This window comes from Girardinichthys multiradiatus, chromosome 12, assembly GCF_021462225.1.
Source record: "Girardinichthys multiradiatus isolate DD_20200921_A chromosome 12, DD_fGirMul_XY1, whole genome shotgun sequence".
NCBI classification, from domain to species: Eukaryota; Metazoa; Chordata; class Actinopteri; order Cyprinodontiformes; family Goodeidae; genus Girardinichthys; species Girardinichthys multiradiatus.
In genome coordinates, this window is record NC_061805.1 from 1,539,674 (window position 1) to 1,552,065 (window position 12,392).

Sequence of the window (12,392 nt, forward strand, 5' to 3'; positions counted from 1 at the left end):
AATAGGCAAGTGGCTAAAAAGCGTAACATCTGAAAGTCTCTAACTTCAATGTTCAAGTTTTGCAACCGATTCTAAGCCAGATTTAGTTGAGGACCTGGACACTTGTGCACTATTCTAACACATGAATCTCATTTATTGCATTGTAGCTCTGACTGCATGTTTAGGATTGTTATACTGCTGGAAGATGAAACTCAACCCAGGTCTCAAGTCTTTTGCAGCCTCTAACAGGTTTTCCTCATTAATTGCCCTAAATTTAGCTACATCCATCTTCTTTTCAACTCTGACTAGCTTCTGTTGCTGCTTAAGCATCAGCACCCAGCCACCGCCGTGTCCAGTGTTGAGATGATGTGGGTGATGTGTAGTGAAAGTTTCCATCACACACAGCATTTTGCTTGTAGGTCAAAAAGGTTTCGTTGACCAGGAAATTTTCTTCTACATGTTTGCTGTGTCTCCTACGTGGCTTGTTGTAAACTGCAAACAGAACATCTTATGGCATTCTTTCAGTTATGGCCTCTTTTATATTATGGCCAGGTTTTTGGACTGCAAGACTTAAAATCTTGTGAATAGATTCTCCAACCTAAGCTGTGGATCTCTGCAGCTCCTCCAGAGTTACCATAAGCGCTTAGTTACTTCTCTGATCAACGCTGTGGGCAATGTCTTGCAGTTGTACCATGCTCTTTATTTTTTCCTTGACCTGTCTGCTGTGCTCCTTGGTCTTCATGATGCTCTTTTTTCACTAATGTTCTCTAGCTGAAAATAAATAAATGGGACACATGGCAGATTTCTATGTGTAAGTTGTTTTAAAAACTATGTATTGTTTTCCTTCCATTTCACAGCCATGCACTACTTTGTTTTGATATTTCACAAAAGTCTGAATAAAATATTGCATTACATAATTGGAACTTATAGTTGTAATGGGACAAAAGGTGAAAAAGTGTACACACTTTTCTAAGACACTGTAAATACATTTCTAGCCCTCATCAACTGTTAACTTTGTACTGGTCACAAAATCAGCGATGCTGTAAGTAGATGGCTTTGACATATAAACATATACAATCCATATTGGACTACTGCTCCAATATAGAGAAACATGAACACATATTCAAAATTATGCTTGGTTCTTATAGCATCATGTAGATAAAGAAAAAAGTTTAATACCAGTGAAATGTTTCGGAAGGCATTTATGTTCTTCTCTTGTTCTTTGTCTACCCTGCCAGCAGTGGAAGCCTTAGCCTGAAAGAGAGAACCACAGTTGTACCGCATGTGTGTATGTGAAGGAAAGGCATATTGTCTAGATTAAACTGCTCAAGGCTGACGCCAGATGGATGAGCCTCGGACCACAGGACAACATAATGAGTCCTTGAACAAACTGTTAAATAATTTAAGGTTTTAGGTCTTTTTGATTCATTGCACCACAGCAGCAGTTTTCAAAGTGGACTTTAGGGGCTGAACATTCCTTCATACACGGGGTGTCCAGATGGCGTTTTAGGAACATGAAGTATACACACATTTTCTTGTATTTGTCATGATTCTGGGCTGTTTGTCTGCACCGAATCCATCTCTGCACTACCATGATTGCTTTCACTTACTCCTTCCCAGCAAGCCCCTTAGTTGTCTTGCCGCTCCACCTGTTCACCTGGCTTTATAAGCAGTAAGCTGACAGACAAACAGTGCCAGATTATTGAAAGCCACCGTGTGAGTAAATGTCCAGCGGTCCTTGCCTGCCCACCCGCCCGACCTTCATCTCGATCTCGTTTTTGCCCCTCAGATTTCTCTGCTCTGCCTTGCCCACATCGGATACATCCGTGGCTTCTGGATTCTGGACACGGACCTTGCTTCTGCCTCCTGACTACTGCTCTCTGCCTCTCCCTTGGGTCCTGTCACCTGCTACTGCTTCCCCGGCTCTGACCCAGTTTTCGCCCACTGACCAACGCACTCTCTCTGTTCACTGGGGTTACAAACCTGAAAGCCTGTGTAACGTTATCCTGCTGTCACCTAACCACCGCACTGAGGAGCAGAAATTCACCTTCTGTATTCTCCCACCTATTCTAAAAAGGTTAGTGGTTTTACGTTTATGTTTGTTATTGTTCTCAGTCTTGTGCTCAGCCACTAACATATCTGTCTGCCCTGAGAGGTTCCTGAGCCTGCCACTGGTGGTGGTTTCCTGCCGAACGTCAACCCAGAGCTTTAAATCTTTTGAATTTGATTTGTTGTGTCAGGCTGAAATTTCGAGTCCTCAGAACCTCCCATTACATTTTAGTCACTGGAAAACCAGAATCTGTTCTATAACTACCTTTATTCTGTTTTTCTTTTGTAGCATGGTTGTTTACAGAATTAATTAACAATAACAGTTTTAAATACAAAGGTTACCTGAAAATAAGAATGGCCTAAGTTAGGAGTTGTTTTATATGAATCAAGCGACAAGTCTAAAATTCTCCAATGGGGTTACTGTGAGAGAGTTCAACAGGCCCTGAGTCTAAAGGAAGTCCATCATAACCAGACTGGTTATGATGGAGCAGAATGAGGTCACTGTGGATTGATGTTGACTAAAAGTGATCATCAGTACTACATACTGCAGTCTCTGAAATGACCCAGAAAATTGTACTTTGTCAAAGGCTAATGCCAGGAAGCTAACACTGAAAAAAAAACAGATGAATCAAATTGGTATTGCTTTATTACGGCGACCGACATGGAAATGTCTGGGAACAGCCTAACCTCACAATAAACTGAGTTTTATTTCAGTCTCTACTGCCATTTGTGGCCAAATTTGTTTTACATGTTAAAAGTTATACTTCCTTTTTTGAAGATGAATGTTAATTTATCTTGCGCCCCATGTGCACTTTCAGTCCTGTAGTTTTTACATAAAATGAAATAATGAACAATTACCTTCTCAGATCAATATCAGGTGATATAATTAAGCAATATTGTTCAGATTGTTGAGGTTTGAAGACATTTCTTTCTGCTCACCTATTAAGGTCACACCCAGGGTTTGGGTCAGGATGAGGCCCAGACTTTGAAAAGGCCATTTCAGCACATTGGTTATGTTCCTTTTGAGTGATTTTGTTGTAGATTTGATGCTGTTTGTGGGATCATCATCCTGTTGTATGACACACGTTGGTTAGATGACCTCCTATTTGATCTGAGAAAGTCCCTAGAATCCCACCAGCCCAACAGACAGTTTGTAAATGACCTTATTACCCTTCCCAGATTGATGGTTGCTTCTCTAAGGTCACTGTAGATGTCTTTCTTTCCTTACATTGTGTTCTAAATTATCCAAAGCAATCTGCCAAAACATCTGCCTGCATAGTGGTGCTAGTAATACTAATGACCAGTTGATAATGCATCCATAAGCAGCACCTCATGGCCACTTACAGTCTTAATTGCCATATGTTTGCTATATAAGTACTTATATATAAGTAGTACAGTTATAACACATTTTAAGCACTAGGTTTGTAGTTTGAATTGCTTTGTTCTTTAATGATGTCCCAGTTTAATACATAGTGTATCATTAGTGACTGCAATGTAAATGTAAATGTCACTGACTTTGAATCTGCCAGTATGATTGGATTAAATGAACTATATATGAGATGGTATTTGGTGTGAATTGGTGTTTTATAAAAACCTGAATTGGATTCAGTTGTTTTTGATCACATCTACATTTGTATTTATCTTATTTTAAGAAGAGATGGACTATTAATATATCCTCAGAACTGCAAGGTACTGTTTCTTTTTACCATGAAAACATCCCATAAGATCTTGGTGCAAAACGATGGTTGGAAGTGCTGAAAAAATGTATTTATTTCAGAGCTTTTCTTACTCAACCAACTAATGCAGACCTCATCCAGACTGCTAACATGGATGCTATCAAAAACACAAGGATCACATCAAAATACTAAAAGTTGATTTTACATTGCCAGGTGTTATGAAGAGGGAAGTTACCACTGAACAGATGGGCTGTCCTGCATCATGTATCACAGGAGCTGCAAGGTTACAATGGCCTGATGGATGTAGAACTTTAAGACCTCCTTGCCAGGCCTGATGAGCCTCCCTTCGATGGTGCAACACCAGCCTGTCATATACCTCCAGATCCTGAGGAGCCACTAAACTCCTGACCTCAGACAACATAGACAACTGTGGATGGGGTAGGACGTGCAAGAAGAAAATAGATTTAGAGCATATTGAGAGAAAGCACTGTGAACAACTTCTGTCTTCTGTCAGGTCAGGAGTTGCTGCAAACTCATGTACCTTTGCGTGGGTGTTGAAAAGCTCAAAGAGAGCCATGGTCAATGGTTCCACATCAATGTGTCCTTGCTGATACTCCTGCAGGTAGTATGCCATGGTCTGCCTCTCCTGTTCTGTCAGCAGCATGTAGGCCTGTTGCTCTAGAGACACCTGAGCACCAGGTGGGCTAAGCCCTCTGTACCCTGCTGACTGGGAGAAAAAAATTATCATTAATTAGAGGTTTAAAATCAAGGACCAAAGGAGCCAAAATTGATATGTTGCCTGTCTGGAAAATAGCTTTTTCATACTGTATCAACCCTGCATTGTGCTTACCAGTAAAGATAGATGAAATATTAAAAAGTGTCATACAAGTGGAGAAGATATTTTAGCTGCGAGTGTGTGGTGAAGTAGAACCTACCCTTGAAGAGACTTTCCTTTCAGTGAAATCAGATGTCACAAAGCCAGGATTCATGTGTGGTTGGCTAATTAAAGACCACTTTAGCTCCCTGGTTAATTAAAATGACCCCACATTGCCCAAAGGTCTGCTTTTGATCAGCACCATGGAGACAAAACTAACCCCACTGTGATACTGATGAAGGAAGAGAAAAAGCTTTTGTTAAACTAACAAGCTGGTAACAATTAATTCAACAATGGGAATGACCAACATGAGGACAACATGATAGTTGTCTAATATTGAACTCCATGCTGTATTTGTTTTTTTTTTTTTTAGTAAAGCTCTGTAAGACACCAGTCTTTAAGAATTAAAAAACCCACTCTAAATCAAAAGTTAAAGACCTTCAGACATCCTTGCCTGGCTTGGTGCAAAAGAAAGTGTTGGGGTCATCCATTTTGGTCGGATAGACCGACTGGGCTGCGCAGTTCGACATGCCCAGCTCAGTATTCGCCACAGCAATGGACATTAGGACAACAAAGCTGACGTCATTGCAGCTATAAAAATCTGAGGAAACAAAGTTTTCGCCGCCATTTCCAGCGTGTCTCACGGGACGACGCAATGGAGGCGCATATCTGGAGACTTAAGCTCGCAGGCGAGTTAACTTTCCTCCACACGGCCATTCCTGGAAAAGCTTAAAAGCTGGAATTCTATCTGAAACAAGAAGGTCAGAAGAGTCATAAGACCCCACAAAGACACTCCGGCGCAGGTGAAAACCCACAGAGGTGTTGCCAAGGAGATGAGTCTTCCTCCTTGTTGATTCAGTCAACTGCAACGGTTCCTCCTATTTTCCCTGTTCTGGACGGAGAAGCTGATTTTAAATGATCACGGACGCGTGACACTCCAACAGCCCCACCCACCGTTTTTCTTTAGACCTACGACCAGGGGTGAAAGTGAGCCGGTACGGTCCGGTACTGCGTACCACTAAAGGATTCTGCAATACCGAGAAGAGGAAAGAACGGCTGTCTGCTATGAAGCCGTCATCCAGCACCAGTTACGGATGCAAAAACTCATGAGCACACAAAGAAGATCAGATCCACTACCAATAGGCAGTCTAAAACACAACTTAATCTGTTTATAAATATAGCTTTTTTCCCCTCATTCCAAATAGTTTCTGAACTGTTCTGCTATGCTGGAGCCTCATTGCTCTTGCTTTGCTTCTCTTCCCTCGGAGCTCGAGGCTTTTGTGAACGGCCAGCGTTTAAAATCAGCACCGCTACGTTTAATGTCTGTCTGCTCGCTGCTAAATACCCCAGTTAAAAGCAAAGATGGAGTAACTAGTTGTGTTTCATGTTATTTTGCTGAATGAAAGCATAGTACGGCTCGAAAACACCGTGTATGACCAGAGATTTCACATACACTACACGAGAGCGCATGCGCGTTTACCCCCAAAACGGAGCGGTTGCCAAGGAGATCGGTGCGTTCTATTTAATGGACTGGGAGATTTTACACAGGTGGTGCACACACATAAAGAACAGCCGCTTGCATTAGGACAGGACGAACAATAAATCACCATCTACAGACATTTAAATAAAAACCGTGAAAACAACCAAACTGTCAAATCTTTAATTTAAATGAAATCAAAACTTGACCACAATGCAGAGAACAATAACTTCTTTGTTCAAAAGAAAAGATGGAAACTGAAGATGAAAAGTTATGCATCAGAAAATGGTTTATCATTGTTTTATACATGGCAGTTCTTTAACAATTGAAATATATTTATATATATATTATACATTGTCAAGTGTCAATTCTAATTTCTGCCTTTTACAGAAAGCCTACATTAAAGTAAAACATTAATACGTTTTAATTAGTTGTAGTTTGGACTTTGCTGAGAGACAGAGAGAGATCTCAAGGGGGCCACAGATGAGAGTAAAAACACACACACACACACACACACACACACACACACACACACACACACATTGTCCTCATTATGAGCTACAACAACATTTAATTTCCCTTTGGGATTAATACAGTATTTTTGAATTGAATATATATATATATATACACTGCTCCAAAAAATAAAGGGAACACTTAAACAACATAATATAACTCCAAGTAAATCAAACTTCTGTGAAATCAAACTGTCCACTTAGGAAGCAACACTGATTGACAATCAGTTTTACATGTTGTACAAATGGAAAAGACAACAGGAGGAAATCTTTGGTGATTAGCAAGACACACTCAATAAATGAGTGGTTCTGAAGGTGGGGACCACGGACCACTTCTCAGTACCTAAACTTTTGAATGTTGGTGGTGCTTTCACACTCGTGGTGGCATGAGACGGACTCTACAACCCACACAAGTGGCTCAGGTAGTTCAGCTCATCCAGGATGGCACATCAATGTGAGCTGTGGCAAGAAGGTTTGCTGTGTCTGTCAGCGTAGTGTCCAGAGCCCGGAGAGGCTACCAAAAGACAGGCCAGTACACCAGGAGACGTGGAGGAGGCCGTAGGAGGGCAACAACTCTGCAGCAGGACCGCTACCTCTGCCTTTGTGCAAGGAGGAACAGGAGGAGCACTGCCAGAGCCCTGCAAGATGACCTCCAGCAGGTCACAAATGTGCATGTGTCTGCACAAACGGTTAGAAACCGACTCCATGAGGATGGTATGAGGACCCGACGTCCACAAATGGAGGTTGTGCTCACAGCCCAACACCGTGCAGGATGCTTGGCATTTGCCAGAGAACACCAGGATTGACAAATTTGCCCGTGGCACCCTGTGGTCTTCACAGATGAAAGCAGGTTCACACTGAACACATGTGACAGACGTGACAGAGTCTGGAGACACCATGGAGAACGATCTGCTGCCTGCAACATCCTTCAGCATGACTGGTTTGGCAGTGGGTCAGTAATGGTGTGGGGTGGCATTTCTTTGGAGGGCAGCATGTGCTCACCAGAGGTAGCCTGACTGCCATTAGGTACCGAGATGAGATCCTCAGACCCCTTGTGAGACCATATGCTGGTGCGGTTGGTCCTGGGTTCCTCTTAATGCAGGACAATGCTAGACCTCATGTGGCTGGAGTGTGTCAGCAGTTCCTGCAAGATGAAGACATTGAAGCTATGGACTGGCCCGCCCGTTCCCCAGACCTGAATCTGATTGAGCACATCTGGAACATCATGTCTCGCTCCATCCACCAACGTCACGTTGCACCACAGACTTTCCAGGAGTTGGCAGATGCTTTAGTCCAGGTCTGGGAGGAGTTCCCTCAGGAGTCTCATCAGGAGCATGCCCAGGTGTTGTAGGGAGGTCATACAGACACGTGGAGGTCACACACAATACTGAGCCTCATTTTGACTTGTTTTAAGGACATTACATCAAAGTTGGATCAGCCTGTAATGTGTTTTTCCACTTTAATTTTGTGTGTGACTCCAAATCCAGGCCTCCATTGGTTAATAAATTTGATTTCCATTAATGATTTTTGTGTGATTTTGTTGTCAGCACATTCAACTTTGTACAGAACAAAGTATTTAATGAGAATATTTCATTCATTCAGATCTAGGATGTGTTATTTGAGTGTTCCCTTAATTTTTTTGAGCAGTGTATGAGTTTGAGCCAGTTTTATATATATATATATATATATATATATATATATATATATATATATATATATATATATATATATGCATGCATATATGCCCCGAGTGCCTTCCCAACCCCCTCTCTAGCTCCATGCCTAAGTACCAGCAAGAATTTAAAACTACTTTCACTCCTGCCTATGACCCATCCTCAAGCTGGTGAAGAGAAGAAATCAACGTCAAAGTAATTTTGTTCATTTAATGTCAAATTGGACAGGTGTGTTTAGAGGTCTGGGCAGGGTGAGGCATAGTTTAAGGTGAATTAGAATTAGCAGTAGTTACTCCAACGTATTAACCTGTTGCATGCAATATTGATTGAAGTGTTTTATGCTGAGCTGTTTTGATTTGCTGTTCAAGTGCTGTGGAATCCCGATGAGCGAATGCGATCAGCAAGGGTTCATGTTTTTGTCCGGCTGATTCCAAATCAGCCAGGAGTTAGAAGTTGGACTTTTAAAAGTTTTTCATCCAAAGCAGCTGCGGTCTGGGCCTTGTGGTCAGTTTTATTACTGGAGTTTTTTTTCCACCAGAGTTTTATGACCCTTTGTTCAGATTTGGGGCAATCAGCTGTTAGTGGCTAAGGGGTGACGCCCTACCGTTCTACCAGCAGATCACTGCTATAGACGCATCAGTACACCAAGAAGGTTTCCCTGTACAGTGGTTTTGCTCCACTTTCCAAGTAAACCCAAATTGCACATTTTGTCTATAAAACCGCTGGTTTGATCTTCATAGACACTCAATGTGCATATGTTTTGTTTTATTATTAGTTAGATAATCATTTTACTCTTTTTGTAGAATAGTGCATGTTAGCTTGGTGAAGGTTTTTAGATCCGAATAGTAATTCTATCAGGGCTATATATTTTCAGTACATGTTCACATTAAGAGAAGTGTGATTCATCTGTCAACGTAAGGTCAAAGTTCCCCACCTTTCGGCGAAGCAGCTGATTAAACAGTGACATTTAGCATGGTTTTGGTTATTAATTATCAATTATTAATGATAATTAAATAATTCTAATTATTAAGCGCTTATGAGCCCATAATGACAACACCAGACTGCATTTATTTATTTTTTACTGCGTCCTGTCCGGCAGAGTAGCGCTCAGAGCACAGGAACCCCAGGAGAACCACCGCTGGGCCTACCGCAACCCCCCAGAGGAGAGCAGGGGAGAGTCCCAGGGGAACCACCCAGCAGCCACAGTGCAGAAACCCCAGGGAGCTGCAGCGACGAGCCCACAGGCCCCGCTGGCAGCCGTCTACGCCTGAACAGATCCAGCCATGGACCTAGAGACCCGAGACCCCGGGACATATCCCTCCCTAAGCACAGGCCTGACAGAGCCCAGGGGTGCAGGCCCCGTCAAGCAGGCACCAGGAGTGAGCCAGCACATACCAAAGCAACCAGCCCCGGACACAGAGAACCACAAGTACGCCAGCGGGCAGAGACACAAGCCACTGGCAGGTAGTATGGTGGGGTGGAAATAGGCCCCACATTTGATGGGGACTGCCAAAGCACCTGAATCCAGGTGATTAGCCTGGGCTGGTGCCTGAACTTTAATGACCACGCCCCGGAACCCAACCACCTGCCCCGACCCCAGTCCCAAACGACCCCCATCCTCTTCCAGAGAGGGGGCCATGCACAAAAGAGGGGTCTACATGGTCGAAACTAGTCCGCCAACCAGAGCCGGCACAGGATGAAATAGTCCCAGTCCCCCAATAAATTCCGATCCTAATCCCTCACCCCCAATGAACCCCAACATGAATTTCCCCACAGGGCCACCCATAACCAGGACACAAATAGCGAACACATGCCCCCGAACACAAACGCCTTGAATCCCTTCCCCACAGCACAGGGGCACACCACCACAGGTGAGCTTCATCCCCGAAAAGTCGACGAAGCCACACCCACACCGTGCAAGTTCCACACACAGGCCCGCTCCAAGCACCCCAGCTGCATTCTGCCCCCACCACACAGCGCGCCACGACGGCAAGGCAAGGCCAACGCTACCTCAGCCCTCGCCCACAGGGCAGACACCGTTGAGCACCGCGGCCACATCGGAACCCCTGACCACACAAACACACCACATCACTGTCACTGCAATGATAGCCCAAGGAGAAACATTATCCAGCTCAGCTCTACCACTGCCGCTCAGCCAGATCCAAATGCTAGTGAGCCCACATCCAAGAAGAGGATTTTGTCTGAGCCAAAGACACAACAGGTAGGGGGCCAAATATGGAGTGGGTGCTCTCCTGTGAACTCAGGACGCACTTTCTTCGAGTCCCGATTCCCTGGCGGTCTTTAGGCAGAGTTTTAGACAGTTAGAGTTTTACAGTCTTTTATGATTTGATAGATAGATGTTGTCCTTTGTAAAATGACCACTGTAACATGGTGGACAGCATTAACCGGGAAGAGGGCTGGCTAAAAGCAATTCAAAGATCTAGATAATGACTGATCACATTATTAGGTGAACTTTGCCAGGAATAGACAGAGGCACCTTCATGGAGCAAGACCTGAAGGGGGAACTTGTGAGCAAGTGCTTCGTTGTCAAGGTTGGAGATCAGCTAAGAGTTTAGCTTAGGTGCAGTGTGAGCCTTGTGATGGGTGAGGGTAGCAACCTATAGATGCTGACTCTGGATGTCACAATTTAACTCAAGAGGTATGGCATGTCACTTCACTGTGGGACAAGATCCAGAGTTTTTTTAATTTGAGCCTTCCACACATTGCTTGGGCTCTGGAACCCAGGTCCTGGAGAGGGACACTCTCCAACTGGTTGTTCTGACTGTTGTTTGTGTTGTAGTAGGACTTGTTGCTATGCCGTGATCTCCATACTAAACACCATGTTTGAGCACGGGGATAAGCCAAGGATGGATGGATGGATGGATGGATTCAATTTAATTCAATTCAGTTAAATTCAACTCAATTATTTTCAATTCAATTCAATACAATTCAGTTTTATTTATATAGCACCAATTTACAACACATGTCGTCTCAAGGCACTTTACAAAGTCAATTCAATCGAATCATACAGATTTTAAGTCAGGTGTATTCATTCCAATGAATCCTAACTATTAAACAATGCAGTCAAATTCAGTTTATTATTCAAATTGGTTCAAAGTTTTTCTATCTAAGGAAACCCAGTACAGTTTTATCTACCTGGGCCTCCTTCCACCGGGAGGCCTACAGCATGTGCTGGGGCGGTTCGCAGCCGGGTGTGAAGCGGCTGGGGCATCTATACCAGATGCCTCCTGGATGCCTTCCTCGGGAGGTGTTCCAGGTACGCCCCACCGAGAGGAGGCCCAGGACACGGCCCAGGACACGTTGGAGGGACTATGTCTCTCGGCTGGCCTGGGAACATCTTGGGCTCCCCCCGGAGCAGCTGGAGGACGTGTCTAGGGAGAGGGACGTCTGAGTGTCTGTGCTGAGTCTGCTGCCCCTGCGATCCGGTCCCGGATAAAGCGGAAGACGACGAGTACGAGTATGAGTACGAAACCCAGTAGATTGCATCGAGTCAGTGACTTGCAGCATGTAGAGACAGTGGACATTTGCTTGCATTGACTTTGCAGCAATCACTCTGAGCATGCATGTTACATATGGAACAATTAGATCTCTGATGTATGATGGAGCTAGATCATTAATGGGTTTTATAAGTGGGTAAGGAGAATATTAAATTCTATTCTGTATTTAACAGGGACCTAATGAAGGGAAGCTAAAATAGGAGAAATATGATCTCTCTTCTTAATTTTCATCAGAACTCTTGCTGCAGCATTTTGAATCAGCTGAAGGCTTTTAACTGCATTTTGTGGACATCCTGATAGTAACGAATTACAATAGTCCAGCCTTGAAGTAACAAATGCATGGACTAGTTTTTCAGCGTCACTCCTGGACAGGATATTTTCAATTTTGGGAATGTTCCGGAGGTGGAAGAAGGAAATCCTAGAAACCTGTTTAATATAGGATTTAAATGACATGTCCTGGTCAAAAATAACACCAAGGTTTTTTACTTTATTACCAGAGGTCAATTTAATGCCATCCAGGTTAAGTGATTGACTAAGCATTTTCTTTTTTAAAGACTCTGGTCCAAAGACGACAACTTCTGTCTTGTCTGAATTTAGAACCACAAAATTTAAAGTCATCCAAGTTTTTATATCT

General features: G+C 43.4%; 1 protein-coding gene across 5 annotated transcripts in view; it reads right to left on the reverse strand.

Moving 5' to 3' along the window:
• whrnb (whirlin b) overlaps positions 1-12,392 on the reverse strand; it is a 106,238-nt gene that overhangs the window by 19,440 nt on the left and 74,406 nt on the right. For 2 of the 5 annotated variants that reach the window (XM_047381222.1, XM_047381221.1), the window contains exons 6-8: positions 4,246-4,431; positions 3,910-4,131; positions 1,159-1,233 (exon numbers count right to left, since the gene is read on the reverse strand). The exons of 1 other annotated variant lie outside the window; for it this stretch is intronic. In XM_047381222.1, the coding sequence (XP_047237178.1) occupies positions 1,159-1,233; positions 3,910-4,131; positions 4,246-4,431 (483 nt within the window). The remainder of the gene's footprint in view (positions 1-1,158; positions 1,234-3,909; positions 4,132-4,245; positions 4,432-12,392) is intronic. 2 more of the 5 variants (XM_047381225.1, XM_047381226.1) reach the window with 2 other exon arrangements.